At 42.9% G+C, this 24,237-nt stretch overlaps 1 protein-coding gene across 1 annotated transcript in view; it reads right to left on the bottom strand.

Annotated features, from left to right (window-relative positions):
* The window catches only part of si:ch211-106h4.4 (MAM and LDL-receptor class A domain-containing protein 1), a 208,028-nt gene that overhangs the window by 12,530 nt on the left and 171,261 nt on the right, over positions 1-24,237 (bottom strand). Inside the window, exons 40-45 of the mRNA XM_061921077.1 lie at positions 15,434-15,548; positions 15,215-15,358; positions 14,968-15,149; positions 9,985-10,150; positions 4,009-4,236; positions 3,747-3,925 (exon numbers count right to left, since the gene is read on the bottom strand). Coding sequence (XP_061777061.1) covers positions 3,747-3,925; positions 4,009-4,236; positions 9,985-10,150; positions 14,968-15,149; positions 15,215-15,358; positions 15,434-15,548 — 1,014 coding nt within the window. The remainder of the gene's footprint in view (positions 1-3,746; positions 3,926-4,008; positions 4,237-9,984; positions 10,151-14,967; positions 15,150-15,214; positions 15,359-15,433; positions 15,549-24,237) is intronic.

A 24,237-nucleotide genomic window follows, 5' to 3' on the forward strand; every position in this document is an offset into this window, starting at 1 on the left:
GCTGAAAATTGTAATTTTCCTGAAGGAACTCTCCTGACGGAATAAATAAAGTACTATCTAATCTACTATCTAATCTAATGTACAGCCAGCAGAGAACATAGTGAGTTCAGATAGCATAAGAGCAAGTAAATACATTAGAAGTACATTTGATTATTTACCTTAGGTTATTTACAGTCTGGGGAGATGGGATGTGAATGGAGGAGGGTGTTGTTTTAGAGCGGTTTTGAAGGAGGATAGAGATGCACTTACTTTTATACCTGTTGGGAGTGCATTCCACATTGATGTGGCATAGAAAGAGAATGAGTTAAGACCTTTGTTAGATCGGAATCTGGGTTTAACGTGGTTTGTGGAGCTCCCCCTGGTGTTGTGGTTATGGCGGTCATTTACGTTAAGGAAGTAGTTTGACATGTACTTCAGTATCACGGAGGTGTAGCTGATTTTATAGACTAGGCTCAGTGCAAGTTGTTTTACTCTATTCAAATACTCCGAAGCAAAATGCAGCCTGCACTCTGCTGGGTTTAATACTTGAGTGGGTTTTTATATGCTGCTTGCTAGTTGCAGATGATGTGGTCCTGATGGCTTCATCTGGCAGGGATCTTCAGCTCTCACTGGATCGGTTCGCAGCCGAGTGTGAAGCGACCGGATTGAGAATCAGCACCTCCAAGTCCGAGTCCATGGTTCTCGCCCGGAAAAGGGTGGAGTGCCATCTCCGGGTTGGGGAGGAGACCCTGCCCCAAGTGGAGGAGTTCAAGTACCTAGGAGTCTTGTTCACGAGTGAGGGAAGAGTGGATGGTGAGATCGACAGGCGGATCGGTGCGGCGTCTTCAGTAATGCGGACGCTGTACCGATCCGTTGTGGTGAAGAAGGAGCTGAGCCGGAAGGCAAAGCTCTCAATTTACCGCTCGATCTACGTTCCCATCCTCACCTATGGTCATGAGCTTTGGGTTATGACCGAAAGGATAAGATCACGGGTACAAGCGGCCCAAATGAGTTCGGGTCTCTCCCTTAGAGATAGGGTGAGAAGCTCTGCCATCCGGGAGGAACTCAAAGTAAAGCCGCTGCTCCTCCACATGGAGAGGAGCCAGATGAGGTGGTTCGGGCATCTGGTCAGGATGCCACCTGAACGCCTCCCTAGGGAGGTGTTTAGGGCACGTCCAACCGGTAGGAGGCCACGGGGAAGACCCAGGACACGTTGGGAAGACTATGTCTCCCGGCTGGCCTGGGAACGCCTCGGGATCCCCCGGGAAGAGCTAGACGAAGTGGCTGGGGAGAGGGAAGTCTGGGTTTCCCTGCTTAGGCTGTTGCCCCCGCGACCCGACCTCGGATAAGCGGAAGAAGATGGATGGATGGAGTTATCACAAAGCTTGGCAAATAGACTTGACAGACACAACTCAAATATTCCAGCGCAAAATATTTAGTTTATTTTCATGTTTCGCTATTTTTACCAATTTCGATTTCAAATAAAGCTCATACAATAGACTTTTAAAGAGCTTTCGTATCGCTTTAGATCCACTATGGACTGGACTTTCACGATACTATGCTAGATCCACTCGACTTCCTTCCATTGCACCGGTCGAAATGGGGGGGGGGGTTTGAACCGAAGATGTCGTGGCTTGTGCAGACCTTTGAGACACTCGTGATTTCGGGCTAATTAAGTAAACATTGATTGATTGATCCGTGACATATGACACTACGTGACAAAACTCAAACGTTACAAAACCAAATGTCTGCTGGGTTGAGTATTTTGTTAATATTCACATTATCACAATTATTACAATTTCAAAAGGGTTAAAAACAATAAAAATCAGTTCCCAGTGGCTTGTTTTATTTTTTGAAGTTTTTTTCAAAATTTTACACCTCCCGGAATATCCCTAAAAAAGCTTTAAAGTTCTTGATTTTCGCTATTTGCAATGCCACTATCCATTTCCCTGTGACGTCATACAGTGCTGCCAATACAAACAACATGGCGGTTAGCACAGCAAGATATAGCGACATTAGCTCGTATTCAGACTCGGATTTCAGCGGCTTAAGCGATTCAACAGATTACGCATGTATTGAAACAGATGGTCAGAGTATGGAGGCAGATAGCAAAAACGAAATTGAAGAAGAAATTGAAGCTATTGAGCGAATAGCTATTGACGCTATTCGGCCATAGCGTGGGTGTACCTAATGAAGTGACCCATAGCATGGCTGCCTTATTAGCATCGCCGGTAAAATGTGCGGACCAAACCATCAGGACTTTCGCATCTTGTGACACTGGAGCAACTTAAATGCGTCGATTGGTAAGTGTTTGTTTCGCATTAAATGTGGCTATCTAGTTTCAAATGTACATACAGCTAGCATAAATAGCATGTTAGCATTGATTAGCATAGCATGTTAGCATCGATTAGCTGGCAGTCATGCCGTGACCAAATATGTGTGATTAGCACATAAGTCAACAACATCAACAAAACTCACCTTTGTGATTTTGTTGACTTAATGGTTGCAAATGCATCTGCAGGTTATCCATACATCTCTGTGCCATGTCTGTCTTAGCATCGCCGGTCAAATGTGAAGACACTCTGGTACATTCAATGGGGGTCTGGCGGCAGATTTCTTGCCAGTGGTGCAACTTGAATCCCTCCCTGTTAGTGTTGTTACACCCTCCGACAACACACCCACCAGGCATGATGTCTCCAAGGTTCCAAAAAACGGAAAATAACAGAGCTGAGACCCGGTGTTTGTAATGGGAAAATGAAAATGGCGGGTGTGTTACCTCGGTGACGTCACGTTCTGACGTCATCGCTAAAAGACCGATAAACAGAAAGGCGTTTAATTTGCCAAAATTCACCCATTTAGAGTTCGGAAATTGGTTAAAAAAATACATGGTCTTTTTTCTGCAACATCAAGGTATATATTGACTCCTATCTTGCCGATTGTATTGTACCATATGTCCCGGCAAGAAATCTGCGTTCAAAAGACTCCGGCTTATTAGTGATTCCCAAAGCCCAAAAAAAGTCTGCGGGCTATAGAGCGTTTTCCGTTCGGGCTCCAGTACTCTGGAATGCCCTCCCGGTAACAGTTCGAGATGCCACCTCAGTAGAAGCATTTAAGTCTCACCTTAAAACTCATTTGTATACTCTAGCCTTTAAATAGACCTCCTTTTTAGACCAGTTGATCTGCCGCTTCTTTTCTTTCTCCTATGTCCCCCCCCTCCCTTGTGGAGGGGGTTTGGTCCGATCCGGTGGCCATGTACTGCTCGTCTGTGTATCGGCTGAGGACATCTCTGCGCTGCTGATCCGCCTCCGCTTGGGATGGTTTCCTGCTGGCTCCGCTGTGAACGGGACTCTCGCTGCTGTCTTGGATCCGCTTTGGACTGGACTCTCGCGGCTGTGTTGGAGCCACTATGGATTGAACTTTCACAGTATCATGTTAGACCCACTCGACATCCATTGCTTTCGGTCCCCTAGAGGGGGGGGGGTTGCCCACATCTGAGGTCCTCTCCAAGGTTTCTCATAGTCAGCATTGTCATTGGCGTCCCACTGGATGTGAATTCTCCCTGCCCACTGGGTGTGAGTTTTCCTTGCCCTTTTGTGGGTTCTTCCGAGGATGTTGTAGTCGTAATGATTTGTGCAGTCCTTTGAGACATTTGTGATTTGGGGCTATATAAATAAACATTGATTGATTGACTCTTGCATAGGTCTGGTGATAATGTTCCCCTTTAAGGAGTTATTCGGCTTAATGTAGACAGGGCCTTAGTGACTTACCTTGTATGGCTGAACTGAAGGCAGGAGTGACGCCTCAGCTAATCTCCACATCTGGCGCTGGTCTGCGCTCTGGGAGAAGATCAGAGCACGGACGCCATCTAGGCTCTGCTGGTAAACGTTGAAGGTCCCAACGCCTCTGCCATACATATGGTACCAAATCTTAACGCAGGCTCCTTGTCCTAAAAGAAGGAGAGTAGAACTAAAACTAGATGGAACAAAATCCCGCATTTCTATCCAGTTTTAATGACACCGAGGGACTCACGCGCAGTGGGCGGGTACAACGGTGACGACATGGCGGCGGTCTGGCCTGCGATGTCATTGATGGAAGAAGGCAGGTAGTAGTAGTGGCCCATGGGCGTGTGTTGGTGGTGTGGTCGCTGTCGGGGCCCGTGTTGGGGTTCGGGGTGGGGGCCCGACTGCCGGATCCAGTCGGCGTCATCGTTGCTGTCCTGCTGCCAGTTACAACTTCCCTCCTCAAAATCACAGACATCTGCAAACATGTTTGGGAAAGAAGACGGATGGTCGATCAGGCGGGAGACACATCCTCCCTAACACTTGGTCGGGGTGGAGGTTTTTCTATTAGAGGGCAGTGAAAGCCACTCATTTATTGACAATGAACACTCGACCAGCCCTCCTTGATTGAACCTGACTCACTGCCTGTCTACTTACCTTGCTACCTACCTACAAACTTACCTACCTACAAACTTACCTACCTACATATCTCCCACCCATCTACCTACATACAGTATCTACTGTTGCCATCCGCTACTTGGATCAGCACATATGGTTTATACTTCCAGTTGTTGACTCTGTTGTTCTACACTCTTACTTCCTGTTTAGTCAGTCACCATGGTTGCTCATTGATCCCACCTGCTAATCACGGTTTCTGCACACCTGTCAATCAATCAATCAATCAATTTTTATTTACATAGCCCCAAATCACAAATGTCTCAAAGGACTGCACAAATCATTACGACTACAACATCCTCGGAAGAACCCACAAAAGGGCAAGGAAAACTCACACCCAGTGGGCAGGGAGAATTCACATCCAGTGGGACGCCAGTGACAATGCTGACTATGAGAAACCTTGGAGAGGACCTCAGATGTGGGCAACCCCCCCCCTCTAGGGGACCGAAAGCAATGGATGTCGAGCGGGTCTAACATGATACTGTGAAAGTTCAATCCATAGTGGCTCCAACACAGCCGCGAGAGTTCAGTTCAAGCGGATCCAAGACAGCAGCGAGAGTCCCGTCCACAGGAGACCATCTCAAGCGGAGGCGGATCAGCAGCGTGGAGATGTCCCCAACCGATACAGGCGAGCGGTCCATCCTGGGTCCCGACGAGCGGTCCATCCTGGGTCTCGACTCTGGACAGCCAGTACTTCATCCATGGTCATCGGACCAGACCCCCTCCACAAGGGAGGGGGGGGACATAGGAGAAAGAAAAGAAGCGGCAGATCAACTGGTCTAAAAAGGAGGTCTATTTAAAGGCTAGAGTATACAGATGAGTTTTAAGGTGAGACTTAAATGCTTCTACTGAGGTGGCATCTCGAACTGTTACTGGAAGAGCATACCAGAGTACTGGAGCCCGAACGGAAAACACTCTATAGCCCGCAGACTTTTTTTGGGCTCTAGGAATCACTAATAAGCCGGAGTCCTTTGAAGGCAGATTTCTTGCCGGGACATATGGTACAATACAATCGGCAAGATAGGATGGAGCTAGACCGTGTAGTATTTTATACGTAAGTAGTAAAACCTTAAAGTCACATCTTAAGTGCACAGGAAGCCAGTGCAGGTGAGCCAGTACAGGTGTAATGTGATCAAACTTTCTTGTCACTTTTGATTACTTCCCTATTTAAGCCCGTCCCTTTTCATTATTCTTTCTGGGACTCTAATTTGCCTTCGAGCAACATTCACGACTGTCTACTACCCGTATGTATTTTCTCGCTAGCTCTTATGCTAAGCCACTTGATATTCCAGCTTTCATGCTGAATGTTTTTGTTTACTCTTTTGTGTCTTTCGTGCCAAGTATAGTGTTTGTATTTTCTATTCCTAGCTTTCATGCTAGCGCCCTTGGTTTATTTTTGTCTGTTAGCTCCAGTGTTTTTGTTCATAGTCTGTTTTTGTTAAGTTTAATAAATCATTTAAACTTACCGTTGCTGCGTTCATGTCGACGCATCCACCAAGGACCAATTTGGCATCACTATGCCAACCAGTCGTAACATGTACGAAACTTATCCACCCACCTATCTACCTAACCACCCATCCACCCACCTACCTACTTAACTACCGACCTACCCAACCACATACCTAACTACCCACCTGCACCTTTATGACCTGAATTATTAGTTTCCTGTTTTTTGCTTTTATTTTTCATTTGACTTCCTGTCCTCCTTTGTTCCCCAGCCACCTTACGTCTGTCTTGAGCACCTTTCTCCAGTTGGTGATTTGGATACTTACCTGCTGACAATCCTTAATCAGGAGGCTGCTTATGGACAGTGCTAGATTGTTGCTTGACTTTCGTGCTTTGTACCACCATTGTGTTGTGTTTCCCGTACCTGTAAGATTTTCTACTCACCTGTGATCCGTTCTTGTCGCTTGTTTTTTGTCGTTAAAATAATTTTTACCTGTGCTACACCTGCCGTCCCAGCATTTTGGGGGTCCAGACCTACTTGCTTACCCTCACCTACCTACTAAACACAAAGAAAAACAGCTCTTATGCATTATGCTCTTACAATTTGTATATTTGAACTGTTCCTCATGTACGGACTGCATTTGGCAAAAGAGCTTTAGGCATTGCTGCCCCTCTGGCATGGAAGACATTGCAGACAGAACTGAAACTCTCAGAACTACTTCCATTTGGAGCCGTCCGTTCTATCCTGAGGGACAAACAGCGAGAGACGTTTGTGCAGTGCCTGTGTTTTTAAAAATCTTTATTGTTTTACATTTTAAAATGTACGTCTTATCATAGTTTTTTTCTGAAACTGCTCTGTGACATGTGCTGTTGACCTCTAGGCCAGGTCACCCTTGTTAAAAAGATCTTGATTTAAAGTCCAATCTTAAAACTCATTTGTAAATAGACCCCCTTTTAGACCAGTTGATCTGCCGTTTCTTTTCTGCTCTGCCCCCTCCCCTTGGTGGAGGGGGTGGGGGGGGGGCGGGGGGGGGGGGGGGCTGGCTGTCCAAAGTTGGGACCCGGGGTGGACCGCTCGTCCAGAGTCGGGACCCAGGATGAACCGCTCGCCTGTGCATGGGTTGGGTACGTCTCTGCGCTGCTGACCTGTCTCCGCTCATGATGGTCTCCTGCTGGCCCAACTATGGACTGGACTCTCACTATTATGTTAGATCCACTATGGACTGGACTCTCACTATTATGTTCGATCCACTATGGACTGGACTCTCACACTATTATGTTAGATCCACTATGGAATGAACTCTCACTATTATGTTAGATCCACTATGGACTGGACTCTCACACTAATATGTTAGATTCACTATGGACTGGACTCTCACCATATTAGGCTAGATCCACTCGAGGTCCATTGGACCGTTCCCCACATCTGCGGTTCCCTGCAAGATTTCTCATTGTCCCATTGGGTTGAGTTTTTCCTTACCCTGCTGCTGTGGGATTTGAGCCGAAAATGTCATTGTGGCTTGTGCAGCCCTTTGAGACACTCGTGATTTAGGGCTATATAAGTAAACATTAATTGATTGATCTCAATGGGTTTCTTATCTGGTTAAATACAGGTTTTAACACTAACCTACCTTCTAACCACCTACGTACTACCACCAACCTACCTACTAACCACCTACGTACTACCACCAACCTACCTTCTAACCACAAACCTACCTTCTAACCACCTATGTACTACCACCAACCTACCTACTAACTACCTACTTACTACCACCAACCTACCTTCTAAACACCTACGTACTACCACCAACCTACCTACTAATACACCTACGTACTACCACCAAACTACCTTCTTACCACCTACCTACTACCACCAAGTTACCGTACCTACTAACCACCTACCTACTACCACCAACCTAATTACTAACCACCTACCTACTACCACCAACCTACCTACTAACCACCTACGTACTACCACCAACCTACCTTCTTACCACCTACCTACTACCACCAACTTACCGTACCTACTAACCACCTACCTACTGCCACCAACTTACCGTACCTACTAACCACATACGTACTACCACCAACCTACCTACTAACCACCTACGTACTACCACCAACCTACCTTCTAACCACAAACCTACCTTCTAACCACCTATGTACTACCACCAACCTACCTACTAACTACCTACTTACTACCACCAACCTACCTTCTAAACACCTACGTACTACCACCAACCTACCTACTAACCACCTACGTACTACCACCAACCTACCTTCTTACCACCTACCTACTACCACCAACTTACCGTACCTTCTAACCACCTACATACTACCACCAACTTACCTACTACCACCAACCTACCTTCCTACCACCTAAGTACTACCACCAACCTACTTACTAACCATCTACCTACTACCACCGACATACCTACTAACCACCTACCTACCACCACAAACCTACTTTCTAACCACCTACATACTACCACCAACCTACCTACTAATCACATACCTATTACCACCAACCTACCCACTAACCACCTACCTACTACCACCAACATACCTACTAGCCACCTATGTACTACCACCAACCTACCTTCTTACCACCTAACTACTACCACCAACCTACCTACTAACTACCAACCTACTACCACCAACCTACCTACTAACCACCCACGTATTACCACCAACCTACCTTCTTACCACCTACCTACTACCACCAACTTACCGTACCTACTAACCACCTACCTACTACCACTAATGTACCTCCTAACCACCTACCTATTACCACCAACCTACCTTCTAACCACCTATGTACTACCACCAACATACCTTCTAACCACCTACCTTCTAACACCAACGTACCTTCTAACCACCTACCTACTACCACCAACCTACCTACTAATCACCTACCTATTACTACCAACCTACCTACTAACCACCCACGTACTACCACCAACCTACCTTCTTACCACCTACCTATTACCACCAACTTACCGTACCTACTAACCACCTACCTACTACCACTAACGTACCTACTAACCACCTACCTATTACCACCAACCTACCTTCTAACCACCTATGTACTACCACCAACATACCTTCTAACCACCTACCTTCTACCACCAACCTACCTTCTAACCACCTACATACTACCACCAACCTACCTACTAATCACCTACCTATTACTACCACCTAAGTACTACCACCAACCTACTTACTAACCATCTACCTACTACCACCGACCTACCTACTAACCACCTACCTACCACCACAAACCTACTTTCTAACCACCTACATACTACCACCAACCTACCTACTAATCACATACCTATTACCACCAACCTACCCACTAACCACCTACCTACTACCACCAACATACCTACTAGCCACCTATGTACTACCACCAACCTACCTTCTTACCACCTAACTACTACCACCAACCTACCTACTAACTACCAACCTACTACCACCAACCTACCTACTAACCACCCACGTACTACCACCAACCTACCTACTAACCACCTACCTACTACCACCAACTTACTGTACCTACTAACCACCTATGTGCTACTACCACCTACCTACTACCACCAACCTACCTACTAACCACCTATGTACTACCACAAACCTACCTACCAACCACCTACATACTACCACCAACCTACCACCTAACCACCTACCTACTACCACCAACCTACCTACTAACCACCTATGTACTACCACAAACCTACCTACCAACCACCTACATACTACCACCAACCTACCACCTAACCACCTACCTACTACCACCTACCTACCTACTAACCACCTATGTACTACCACAAACCTACCTACCAACCACCTACATACTACCACCAACCTACCACCTAACCACCTACCTACTACCACAAACCTACCTACCAACCACCTACCTACCTACCTAACCACTTACCTAACCATATACCGACCTACCTACCTACCTACCTATCCATCCATCCATCAATATCAGTATTTTAGTGTGAGTTAACTCATTGGCTTAGCAGGTCTACGTAACGTTGGGGCTGAAAATGTTGGAGTAGGAATAATAAAAGACATTTTAATAAAACGTTTTTCTTCTCACCAGAGGCGGGGCAAGCGCCGGGAACAAGCGAGACGTCATCGACGGCGATGTCGCCCGCCTCTCCTCCTACGCTGGCCTCCACGATCACTTGATGGACCCGCTGCAAGGTCACGTGACTTCGAGCCGCCCGCCACTCGTCCCCTTGGTCCCCTGACCTTTGCCACACCTACGGGAAGGACGCAGGTGGAGGTGATTCAATGAGGATGTGAGGTCTGTGCAACAACACAATACCCACGGTGACAAAAGTGTGAGGGTGTTACCGTCACGTAACATTGTGTTACTCTTCTACTCCTGGAGCGGCTGCACACTTAAAGGGAACATTATCCCCAAACCTATGCAAGCGTCAATATATACCTTGATGTTGCAGAAAAAAGACCATCTATTTTTTTAACCGATTTCCGAACTCTAAATGGGTGAATTTTGGCAAATTAAACGCCTTTCTGTTTATCGGTCTTTTAGCGATGACGTCAGAACGTGACGTCACCGAGGTAACAAACCCGCCAATTTCATTTTCACATTACAAACAGCAGCCCACGACTTTCAGGTATGACTTTATAATCTCACTAAAACACTTAACACAATAAGCAGATAAGGGATTTTCCAGAATTATCCTAATAAATGCGTATAATAACATTTGAATCGCTCACACTGCCGTCACCTGGAGCCGTCACCTTTTTTTTTTTGTGCTTCACTCTAACTTTCCTCATCCACAAATCTTTCATCCTTGCTCAAATTAATGGGTAAATTGTCGCTTTCTCGGTCCGAATTGCACTTGCTGCTGGTGGCCATGATTGTAAACAATGTCTCAGCTCTGTTATTTTCCGTTTGTTCGACTATTTTTTGGAACCTTGGAGACATCATGCCTGGTGGGTGTGTTGTCGGAGGGTGTAACAACACTAACAGGGAGGGATTCAAGTTGCACCACTGGCAAGAAATCTGCCGCCAGACCCCCATTGAATGTACCAGAGTGTCTTCACATTTGACCGGCGATGCTAAGACAGACATGGCACAGAGATGTATGGATAACCTGCAGATGCATTTGCAACCATTAAGTCAACTAAATCACAAAGGTGAGTTTTGTTGATGTTGTTGACTTATGTGCTAATCAGACATATTTGGTCACGGCATGACTGCCAGCTAATCGATGCTAACAAGCGAGGCTAATCGATGCTACCATGCTATTTACGCTAGCTGTATGTACATTTGAAACTAGATACCCACATTTAATGCGAAACAAACACTTACCAATCGACAGATTTAAGTTGCTCCAGTGTCACAAGATGCGAAAGTCCTGATCGTTTGGTCCGCACATTTTACCGGCGATGCTAATAAGGCAGCCATGCTATGGGCCACTTCATTAGGTACACCCATGCTATGGCCGAATAGCGTCAATAGCTATTCGCTCAATAGCTTCAATTTCTTCTTCAATTTTGTTTTCGCTATCTGCCTCCATACTCCAACCATCTGTTTCAATACATGCGTAATCTGTTGAATCGCTTAAGCCGCTGAAATCCGAGTCTGAATCCGAGCTAATGTCGCTATATCTTGCTGTGGTAACCACCATGTTGTTTGTATTGGCAGCACTGTATGACGTCACAGGGAAATGGACAGTGGCATCGAAGATAACGAAAATAAGGGACTTTAAAGCTTTATTTAGGGATATTCCGGGACCGGTAAAATTTTGAAAAAAACTTTGAAAAATAAAACAAGCCACTGGGAACTGATTTTTATTGTTTTTAACCCTTTTGAAATTGTGATAATGTTCCCCTTTAAGTGTGTACTTTTGTCAAAACAGGAACCCCTGCTGTTTAGCCTGTGCTATTATTTTCCTGCCAAACGCACCGCATGATGGCGCAGTTATTAAACCCCCAAAGTAGGACCCTTTCAAGTCTGGATTGACTTGAAAATTCTCACACAGCTCAACGTGCTGCACAGACCACTTGTAACTTTAGAGCAGGGGTGTCAAACCTACGGTTTTATACGGACCGCGCGATGAGTTTGCCAAGTATTTAAATGAGCTGCTATTTTTTTTTCAAACGAAAGAAACTGCTGTTCTAAATGTGTCCACTAGATGTCACAATAGCAATTATGTTAGGGGCCAAGCAAGAGGTACACAGTAAAGGGTGAGTGGCTCCTCCTCCTCCACCCACATGAAACTTAAAGTCCAACTGAAAGCCACTACTAGCCACCACGCAGTCTGATAGTTTATATATCAATGATGAAATATTAACATTGCAACACATGACAATACGGCCGCTTTAGTTTACTAAATTGCAATTTTAAATTTCCCGCGGAGTTTCTTGTTGACAACGTCGCGGAATGATGACGTGTGTTTGTGACGTCTCGGGTTGGAGGGGACATATTAGCCCAGCACCACTTACGGCTAATAGTCGTCTCTTTTCATCGCATAATTACACAGTATTTTAGACATCTGTGTTGCTGAATCTTTTGAAATTTGTTCAAATAATAATGAAGACGTCAAAGAAGAATGCTGTTGGTGGAAAGTGGTGGATTGCAGCTGCCTTTAGCACCGAAACACAGCCAGTGTTTCTTTGTTAGTTGTGAAGCTTTATTTAACACAGAGTGGTCAAGCAAAATGTTTAATCTACGTCAACCAGCAAGTTTTTGGATAGGAAAATTGTGATATTAAGTCGGCTTTTACCGTAGACGAGTGGATTATGCGACCTCCTCCTGCAGCTGTCAAAAAGGCAGCTCCTCTGAGACACTGGCGTTCACCGCAGCCCCCGACTTTCAGGTATGACTTTATAATCTCACTAAAACACTAGTAACACAATAAGCAGATAAGGGATTTTCCAGAATTATCCCAGTAAATGTGTCTAATAACATCTGAATCGCTCACACTGCCGTCACTTGAAGCCGTGACCTTTTCTTTTTCTTTTCTTTTTTTTAGTGCTTCGCTCTAACTTTCCTCATCCACAAATCTTTCATCGTCGCTCAAATTAATGGGGAAATTGTCGCTTTCTCGGTCCGAATCGCTCTCGCTGCTGGTGGCCATGATTGTAAACAATGTTCAGATGTGAGGAGCTCCACAACCCGTGACGTCACGCGCACATCGTCTGCTACTTCCGGTACAGGCAAGGCTTTTTTATTAGCGACCAAAAGTTGCAAACTTTATCGTGGATGTTCTCTACTAAATCCTTTCAGCAAAAATATGGCAATATGTGGAAATGATGAAGTATGACACATAGAATGGAGCTGCTATCCCCGTTTAAATAAGAACATCTCATTTCAGTAGGCCTTTAAAACCTGACGTTTTATGTCTTCTGCTTTGAACACAAGGTCATTTGGCACACAAAATGTCTGTAAAACACGAGAAAACTTCTAGGTATTTGATACCTAGGAGTTTACGTGTTGCGTTTTTTGTTCAATCCCAGAAAGACTGTGATTTAAAGTTCAATCCTGGATTTGTAGTTACACCGAGACCAAGTCTAAGATCATTGTGTTGCTGAAATTGCACCAATTTTCTCAGACTTTCCAACAAACTTTAAGTGTTTTGTCCAGAGGATTATTTGTGATTTTTACATTTTCATAACTTCTTGGTTCAATCAATCAATGTTTATTTATATAGCCCTGAATCACGAGTGTCTCAAAGGGCTGCACAAGCCACAACGACATCCTCGGCTCAAATCCCACATCAGGGGAAGAAAAAACTCAACCCAATAGGATGACAATGAGAAACCTTGGAGGGAACCCCCCCAGAGACCGGTGCAATGGACGTCGAGTGGATCTAACATAATAGTGTGAGAGTCCAGTCCATAGTGGATCTAACATAATAGTGTGAGAGTCCAGTCCATAGTGGATCTAACATAATAGTGTGAGAGTCCAGTCCATAGTGGATCTAACATAATAGTGAGAGTCCAGTCCATAGTGGATCTAACATAACAGTGTGAGAGTCCAGTCCAAAGGGGATCTAACATAACAGTGAGAGTCCAGTCCAAAGTGGATCCAACACAATAGTGCGAGTCCAGTCAATAGTGGATCTAACATATTAGTGTGAGAGTCCAGTCCATAGTGGATCTAACATAATAGTGTGAGAGTCCAGTCCATAGTGGATCTAACATAATAGTGAGAGTCCAGTCCATAGTGGATCTAACATAATAGTGAGAGTCCAGTCCATAGTGGATCTAACATAATAGTGAGAGTCCAGTCCATAGTGGATCTAACATAATAGTGTGAGAGTCCAGTCCATAGTGGATCTAACATAATAGTGTGAGAGTCCAGTCCATAGTGGATCTAACATAATAGTGTGAGAGTCCAGTCCATAGTGGATCTAACATAATAGTGTGAGAGTCCAGTCCATAGTGGATCTAACATATTAGTGTGAGAGTCCAGTCCATAGTGGATCTAACATAATAGTGTGAGAGTCCAGTCCATAGTGGATCTAACATAATAGTGAGAGTCCAGTCCATAGTGGATCTAACATAATAGTGTGAGAGTCTAGTCCATAGTGGATCTAACATAATAGTGTGAGAGTCCAGTCCATAGTGGATCTAACATAATAGTGAAAGTCCAGTCCATAGTGGATCTAACATAATAGTGAGAGTCCAGTCCATAGTGGATCTAACATAATAGTGAGAGTCCAGTCCATAGTGGGGCCAGCAGGAGATCATCTTGAGTGGAGACTGTTAAGCAGCACAGAGATGTTATCAACTGATGCACAGATGCAAGAAAACATCCTGGAGTTGTCTTTATTTTAAAGTTATCATGCCGTGATGTAACCCCTCCTTGGTAATAGATTTTCTTCCATGTGGCCCATGAGCTAAAATGAGACTTTACCCACCTGCTCCGAGTGCCACACCCACACTGCTTTAAATGTAACTTAGATATTGGGTTTCACTATGTAAAGCGCTTTGAGTCACTTGAGAAAAAGTGCTATGTAAATATATATAATTCACTTCCCCAACTTTTGATTGGCTGCCCTTGTCATTCGACCCCTCAGATTGATGACAATGTGTGTCTCACCAGAGATTTGTTCACGGCCGTGTGAAGGAACATTCTCAAAGAACCCACAGTGGCTCCAAACATGTGGTACCAGAATGTTAAACAGTACCCTTGGTCACCAGCAGGTGGCAGCAATGCAGACTTCAGCTGAGCAACATCACCTTTTGCGCTCGGATGGGAACTCTCCAGGTAGAGATAGTTTCCTGCGGAACAAGCCTCAGTGACATAAGTCAGCTTGTTATTTGTACGATTTATGTAGGATATTGACCTGTTCCCGTCGTGTGGTCCCCTGCCGGCCCGGTGTTCGGCGTGTCAGTCGGCCCCGACCTTACAGTCCAGTCCAGGTCATCGTCGGCCCCCTGCAGCCAAACACACAGGCTGTCTTCAAAGGTGCACCTGAAGGCAGAGAGAGCTGCAAGAGAAGACCCGGATCTGGTAAACGGGAAGCAGCTGCCATGCATGTAAAGGTTCATCAAACACGATTTACCTGGTGGCTGGAAGAAGGTCTCACAGTTGAGGAAAGAGACGTCGTCCACAGCAACGACACAAGCCTGACTGGCGGCTTCTCCCAGGTAGGCTTGACCACAACCACTCAACCACACCTGAGGGGAAAAAATTGTTTTTATTTCACAGGAATTTAGTCCCACATTTAAATTAGATTAGATTAGATAGATAGTACTTTATTTATTCCGTCAGGAGAGTTCCTTCAGGAAAATTACAATTTTCAGCACAATCCCATTCAAGATCAGACAAACATTACAGGGAGACAGAACAGGATCGCTGACGGGTCTGCCGGCTTCCAGCGCCCCTTACAAAAAAGATGACATACAGGTAAACAAGGGGGGTGGGGGGGAAGAAAAAAATAGAAGATTAAAATAAAATTTAGAAAATCGGTCTTTGCCTGGGCCCTGGAGAGGGGGTGCAGACTGAGGCCAAGGGAAAAAAACAACAACTCATAGCCATCGTACACATCCCTCTTCCATGTGTGTAAGAGGGAAACATCAAACATCAAAGAACACAGAGGACATCAAAGACATTAAAGCAGCAGATACAAGCAGACACTTCTACATACACACATGAATAAAAAGTAAAAGAAACATATCCACTGTGGTGGCCTCTGTGGTGTTCCACGCCATCGTCCGCTGGGGTGGAGGGAGCATGGCCAGAGACAGGAGCAGACCCAACAAAGCAACCAAGAGAGCCGACTCCACTCTCGGCCAGTGTCCAGTGTGGCTCACATTCTATTTACCGTATTTTTCGGGACTATAAGTCGCAGTTTTTTTTCGTAGTTTGGCCGGGGGGTTGCGACTTATACTCAGGAGCGACTTATGTGTAGGGATGCACCGAAATGAAAATTTGTGGCCGAAGCCGAAGCCGAATAAAATTTAAACGCTTGGCCGAATGCCGAATAATGAATGCAGTTTTTCACAATTTTTTTAATATTGCATAAATAGCTTAGAATAAATATTTAGACATGTTTTTCCATTCATCCATCCATTTTCTACCGCTTATTCCCTTTTTGGGGTCGCGGGGGGCACTGGCGCCTATCTCAGCTACAATCGGGCGGAAGGCGGGGTACACCCTGGACAAGTCTCCACCTCATGGCAGGGCCAACACAGATAGACAGACAACATTCACACACTAGGGACCATTTAGTGTTGCCAATCAACCTATCCCCAGGTGAAGTGAATTAGATTTATATAGCGCTTTTTCTCTAGTGACTCAAAGCGCTTTACATAGTGAAACCCAATATCTAAGTTACATTCAAACCAGTGTGGGTGGCACTGGGAGCAGGTGGGTAAAGTGTCTTGCCCAAGGACACAACGGCAGTGACTAGGTTGGCAGAAGCGGGAATCGAACCTGCAACCCTCAAGTTGCTGGCACGGCCACTCTACCAATTGAGCTAAACCGCATGTCTTTGGAGGTGGGAGGAAGCCGGAGTAGCCGGAGGGAACCCACGCATTCACGGGGAGAACATGCAAACTCCACACAGAAAGATCCCGAGCCTGGATTTGAACCCAGGACTGCAGGACCTTTGTATTGTGAGGCGGACGCACTAACCCCTCTCCCACCGTGAAGCCCACATGTTTTGCAAATAAAGTAATTTTTCTATTGAATATTGACATTTTTTTAATATTCCAGTAGTCTTTGCTTTTCAAAAAAGCACAGTTTTTCATTTATATTAGGCCTTCAAACAAAACATGCATTCCAAAAAACAAAATAAAGTGCATTAAAGTGGATAAACCCACAACAAATGAATTATTGTCCTTTTGGCAAAAGTCTGCTTAGCCACAGTAGATATGCTAATAATGTAAACAGAAGGCTTAAGTAAATCTCAATAAGTGTGTGCTTGTAACCTCATACACTTATACAGGTACACAACAATGTAACCTCATACACTTATACAGGTAGCCTACACAACAGGCTAATAATGTAAACAGAGGCCCCACTAAATCTCAATAAGTGTGTGCTTGTAACCTCATACACTTATACAGGTACACAACATTGTAACCTCATACACTTATACAGGTACACAACATTGTAACCTCATACACTTATACAGGTACACAACATTGTAACCTCATACACTTATACAGGTACACAACATTGTAACCTCATACACTTATACAGGTACACAACATTGTAACCTCATACACTTATACAGGTACACAACATTGTAACCTCATACACTTATACAGGTACACAACATTGTAACCTCATACACTTATACAGGTACACAACATTGTAACCTCATACACTTATACAGGTAGCCTACACAACAGGCTAATAATGTAAACAGAGGCCCCACTAAATCTCAATAAGTGTGTGCTTGTAACCTCATACACTTATACAGGTACACAACATTGTAACCTCATACACTTATACAGGTACACAACATATCCCAATGTAACCTCATACACTTATACAGGTACACAACATTGTAACCTCATACACTTATACAGGTACACAACATATCCCAATGTAACCTCATACACTTATACAGGTACACAACATATCCCAATGTAACCTCATACACTTATACAGGTACACAACATTGTAACCTCATACACTTATACAGGTACACAACATATCCCAATGTAACCTCATACACTTATACAGGTACACAACATATCCCAATGTAACCTCATACACTTATACAGGTACACAACATTGTAACCTCATACACTTATACAGGTACACAACATTGTAACCTCATACACTTATACAGGTACACAACATTGTAACCTCATACACTTATACAGGTACACAACATTGTAACCTCATACACTTATACAGGTACACAACATATCCCAATGTAACCTCATACACTTATACAGGTACACAACATTGTAACCTCATACACTTATACAGGTACACAACATTGTAACCTCATACACTTATACAGGTACACAACATATCCCAATGTAACCTCATACACTTATACAGGTACACAACAATGTAACCTCATACACTTATACAGGTACACAACATTGTAACCTCATACACTTATACAGGTACACAACATATCCCAATGTAACCTCATACACTTATACAGGTACACAACATTGTAACCTCATACACTTATACAGGTACACAACATATCCCAATGTAACCTCATACACTTATACAGGTACACAACATTGTAACCTCATACACTTATACAGGTACACAACATATCCCAATGTAACCTCATACACTTATACAGGTACACAACATATCCCAATGTAACCTCATACACTTATACAGGTACACAACATTGTAACCTCATACACTTATACAGGTACACAACATTGTAACCTCATACACTTATACAGGTACACAACATTGTAACCTCATACACTTATACAGGTACACAACATTGTAACCTCATACACTTATACAGGTACACAACATATCCCAATGTAACCTCATACACTTATACAGGTACACAACATTGTAACCTCATACACTTATACAGGTACACAACATATCCCAATGTAACCTCATACACTTATACAGGTACACAACATATCCCAATGTAACCTCATACACTTATACAGGTACACAACATTGTAACCTCATACACTTATACAGGTACACAACATTGTAACCTCATACACTTATACAGGTACACAACATTGTAACCTCATACACTTATACAGGTACACAACATATCCCAATGTAACCTCATACACTTATACAGGTACACAACATTGTAACCTCATACACTTATACAGGTACACAACATATCCCAATGTAACCTCATACACTTATACAGGTACACAACATTGTAACCTCATACACTTATACAGGTACACAACATTGTAACCTCATACACTTATACAGGTACACAACATTGTAACCTCATACACTTATACAGGTACACAACAATGTAACCTCATACACTTATACAGGTACACAACATATCCCAATGTAACCTCATACACTTATACAGGTACACAACATTGTAACCTCATACACTTATACAGGTACACAACATTGTAACCTCATACACTTATACAGGTACACAACATTGTAACCTCATACACTTATACAGGTACACAACAATGTAACCTCATACACTTATACAGGTACACAACATATCCCAATGTAACCTCATACACTTATACAGGTACACAACATTGTAACCTCATACACTTATACAGGTACACAACATATCCCAATGTAACCTCATACACTTATACAGGTACACAACATTGTAACCTCATACACTTATACAGGTACACAACATTGTAACCTCATACACTTATACAGGTACACAACATATCCCAATGTAACCTCATACACTTATACAGGTACACAACATTGTAACCTCATACACTTATACAGGTACACAACATATCCCAATGTAACCTCATACACTTATACAGGTACACAACATTGTAACCTCATACACTTATACAGGTACACAACATATCCCAATGTAACCTCATACACTTATACAGGTACACAACATTGTAACCTCATACACTTATACAGGTACACAACATATCCCAATGTAACCTCATACACTTATACAGGTACACAACATTGTAACCTCATACACTTATACAGGTACACAACATTGTAACCTCATACACTTATACAGGTACACAACATATCCCAATGTAACCTCATACACTTATACAGGTACACAACATTGTAACCTCATACACTTATACAGGTACACAACATATCCCAATGTAACCTCATACACTTATACAGGTACACAACATTGTAACCTCATACACTTATACAGGTACACAACATTGTAACCTCATACACTTATACAGGTACACAACATTGTAACCTCATACACTTATACAGGTACACAACAATGTAACCTCATACACTTATACAGGTACACAACATATCCCAATGTAACCTCATACACTTATACAGGTACACAACATTGTAACCTCATACACTTATACAGGTACACAACATTGTAACCTCATACACTTATACAGGTACACAACATTGTAACCTCATACACTTATACAGGTACACAACAATGTAACCTCATACACTTATACAGGTACACAACATATCCCAATGTAACCTCATACACTTATACAGGTACACAACATTGTAACCTCATACACTTATACAGGTACACAACATATCCCAATGTAACCTCATACACTTATACAGGTACACAACATTGTAACCTCATACACTTATACAGGTACACAACATATCCCAATGTAACCTCATACACTTATACAGGTACACAACATATCCCAATGTAACCTCATACACTTATACAGGTACACAACATTGTAACCTCATACACTTATACAGGTACACAACATATCCCAATGTAACCTCATACACTTATACAGGTACACAACATATCCCAATGTAACCTCATACACTTATACAGGTACACAACATTGTAACCTCATACACTTATACAGGTACACAACATATCCCAATGTAACCTCATACACTTATACAGGTACACAACATTGTAACCTCATACACTTATACAGGTACACAACATATCCCAATGTAACCTCATACACTTATACAGGTACACAACATTGTAACCTCATACACTTATACAGGTACACAACATTGTAACCTCATACACTTATACAGGTACACAACAATGTAACCTCATACACTTATACAGGTACACAACATTGTAACCTCATACACTTATACAGGTACACAACATATCCCAATGTAACCTCATACACTTATACAGGTACACAACAATGTAACCTCATACACTTATACAGGTACACAACATTGTAACCTCATACACTTATACAGGTACACAACATATCCCAATGTAACCTCATACACTTATACAGGTACACAACATTGTAACCTCATACACTTATACAGGTACACAACATATCCCAATGTAACCTCATACACTTATACAGGTACACAACATATCCCAATGTAACCTCATACACTTATACAGGTACACAACATTGTAACCTCATACACTTATACAGGTACACAACATTGTAACCTCATACACTTATACAGGTACACAACAATGTAACCTCATACACTTATACAGGTACACAACATATCCCAATGTAACCTCATACACTTATACAGGTACACAACATATCCCAATGTAACCTCATACACTTATACAGGTACACAACATTGTAACCTCATACACTTATACAGGTACACAACATATCCCAATGTAACCTCATACACTTATACAGGTACACAACATTGTAACCTCATACACTTATACAGGTACACAACATTGTAACCTCATACACTTATACAGGTACACAACATATCCCAATGTAACCTCATACACTTATACAGGTACACAACATTGTAACCTCATACACTTATACAGGTACACAACATATCCCAATGTAACCTCATACACTTATACAGGTACACAACATTGTAACCTCATACACTTATACAGGTACACAACATATCCCAATGTAACCTCATACACTTATACAGGTACACAACATTGTAACCTCATACACTTATACAGGTACACAACATTGTAACCTCATACACTTATACAGGTACACAACAATGTAACCTCATACACTTATACAGGTACACAACATTGTAACCTCATACACTTATACAGGTACACAACATTGTAACCTCATACACTTATACAGGTACACAACAATGTAACCTCATACACTTATACAGGTACACAACATATCCCAATGTAACCTCATACACTTATACAGGTACACAACATTGTAACCTCATACACTTATACAGGTACACAACATATCCCAATGTAACCTCATACACTTATACAGGTACACAACATTGTAACCTCATACACTTATACAGGTACACAACATATCCCAATGTAACCTCATACACTTATACAGGTACACAACATTGTAACCTCATACACTTATACAGGTACACAACATATCCCAATGTAACCTCATACACTTATACAGGTACACAACATTGTAACCTCATACACTTATACAGGTACACAACATTGTAACCTCATACACTTATACAGGTACACAACAATGTAACCTCATACACTTATACAGGTACACAACATTGTAACCTCATACACTTATACAGGTACACAACATTGTAACCTCATACACTTATACAGGTACACAACAATGTAACCTCATACACTTATACAGGTACACAACATATCCCAATGTAACCTCATACACTTATACAGGTACACAACATTGTAACCTCATACACTTATACAGGTACACAACATATCCCAATGTAACCTCATACACTTATACAGGTACACAACATTGTAACCTCATACACTTATACAGGTACACAACATTGTAACCTCATACACTTATACAGGTACACAACATTGTAACCTCATACACTTATACAGGTACACAACATTGTAACCTCATACACTTATACAGGTACACAACATTGTAACCTCATACACTTATACAGGTACACAACATTGTAACCTCATACACTTATACAGGTACACAACATTGTAACCTCATACACTTATACAGGTACACAACATTGTAACCTCATACACTTATACAGGTACACAACAATGTAATCTCATACACTTATACAGGTACACAACAATGTAACCTCATACACTTATACAGGTACACAACAATGTAACCTCATACACTTATACAGGTACACAACATATCCCAACGTCACTGCACGTTGGTTGATTGCGTCACCGCGTCAAAAACTTGCGTCACACGCCACTATTCGGCCTTGTTTTTAACTCATTCCACCGAAGGCCAAATGTGGCTTTTTTTTGCCATATTCGGCCGAATATATTCGGTTACCGATTAATCGGTGCATCCCTACTTATGTGTGAAATTATTAACAGATTTACCGTAAAATATCAAATAATATTATTTAGCTCATTCATGTAAGAGACTAGACGTATAATATTTCATGGGATTTATGGATTAGGAGTGACAGATTGTTTGGTAAAGGTATAGCATGTTCTATATGTTCTAGTTATTTGAATGTTCTATATCAGGGGTGTCAAACTCAAATACAGAGTGGGCCAAAAATTGAAAACCGAACAAAGCCGCGGGCCGAGGTTGAACAAATGAACCTTTTAATAGGGACCCAAACAAGTTTTACATTGAATATTGAACAAGCAAGGCTTATATAACTTTAGTGACATGCAAAATCCAGTTTCAAAAAATAATAATTAAAAAATATCAATGGCATATCAAATAAAATTTGAATAAAAATTGAATGCCTCTTTTCGGCGGTGGGGTTGAGGTGGACGGGGTTTGGTGATAGCGGGGGTGTATATTGTAGCGTCCCGGAAGAGTTAGTGCTGCAAGGCGTTCTGGGTATTTGTTCTGTTGTGTTACGGTGCGGATGTTCTCCCAAAATGTGTCATTCTTGTTTGGTGTGGGTTCACAGTGTGGCGCATGTTTGTAACAGTGTTAAAGTTATTTATACGGCCACCCTCAGTGTGACCTGTATGACTGTTGACCAAGTATGACTTGCATTCACTTGAGTGAGTGTATAAGCCGCATATATTATGTGAGTGGGCCGGCACGCTGTTTGTATGGAGGAAAAGTGGACGTGGAGACAGGTTGTAGAGAACGCCAAAGGCAGTGCCTTTAAAGCCCACTCCAAATATTGTTGTCCGGGATGAAATTCGGGAGGGACCCTGAACTTCGAGAGTCTCCCGGGAAAACCGAGAGGGTTGGCAAGTAAGAGTGTTAGCGGTGAATGCGGTGTTACAGCGGCGGGCCAGCTCTAATGTTACTTTGATATTGCCTCAAGGGCCAAGTGAAATTACATGGCGGGCGAAATTTGGCCCGCGGGCCACAGTTTGACAGCCATGTTCTA

Source organism: Nerophis ophidion, linkage group LG14, assembly GCF_033978795.1.
Source record: "Nerophis ophidion isolate RoL-2023_Sa linkage group LG14, RoL_Noph_v1.0, whole genome shotgun sequence".
NCBI classification, from domain to species: domain Eukaryota; kingdom Metazoa; phylum Chordata; class Actinopteri; order Syngnathiformes; family Syngnathidae; genus Nerophis; species Nerophis ophidion.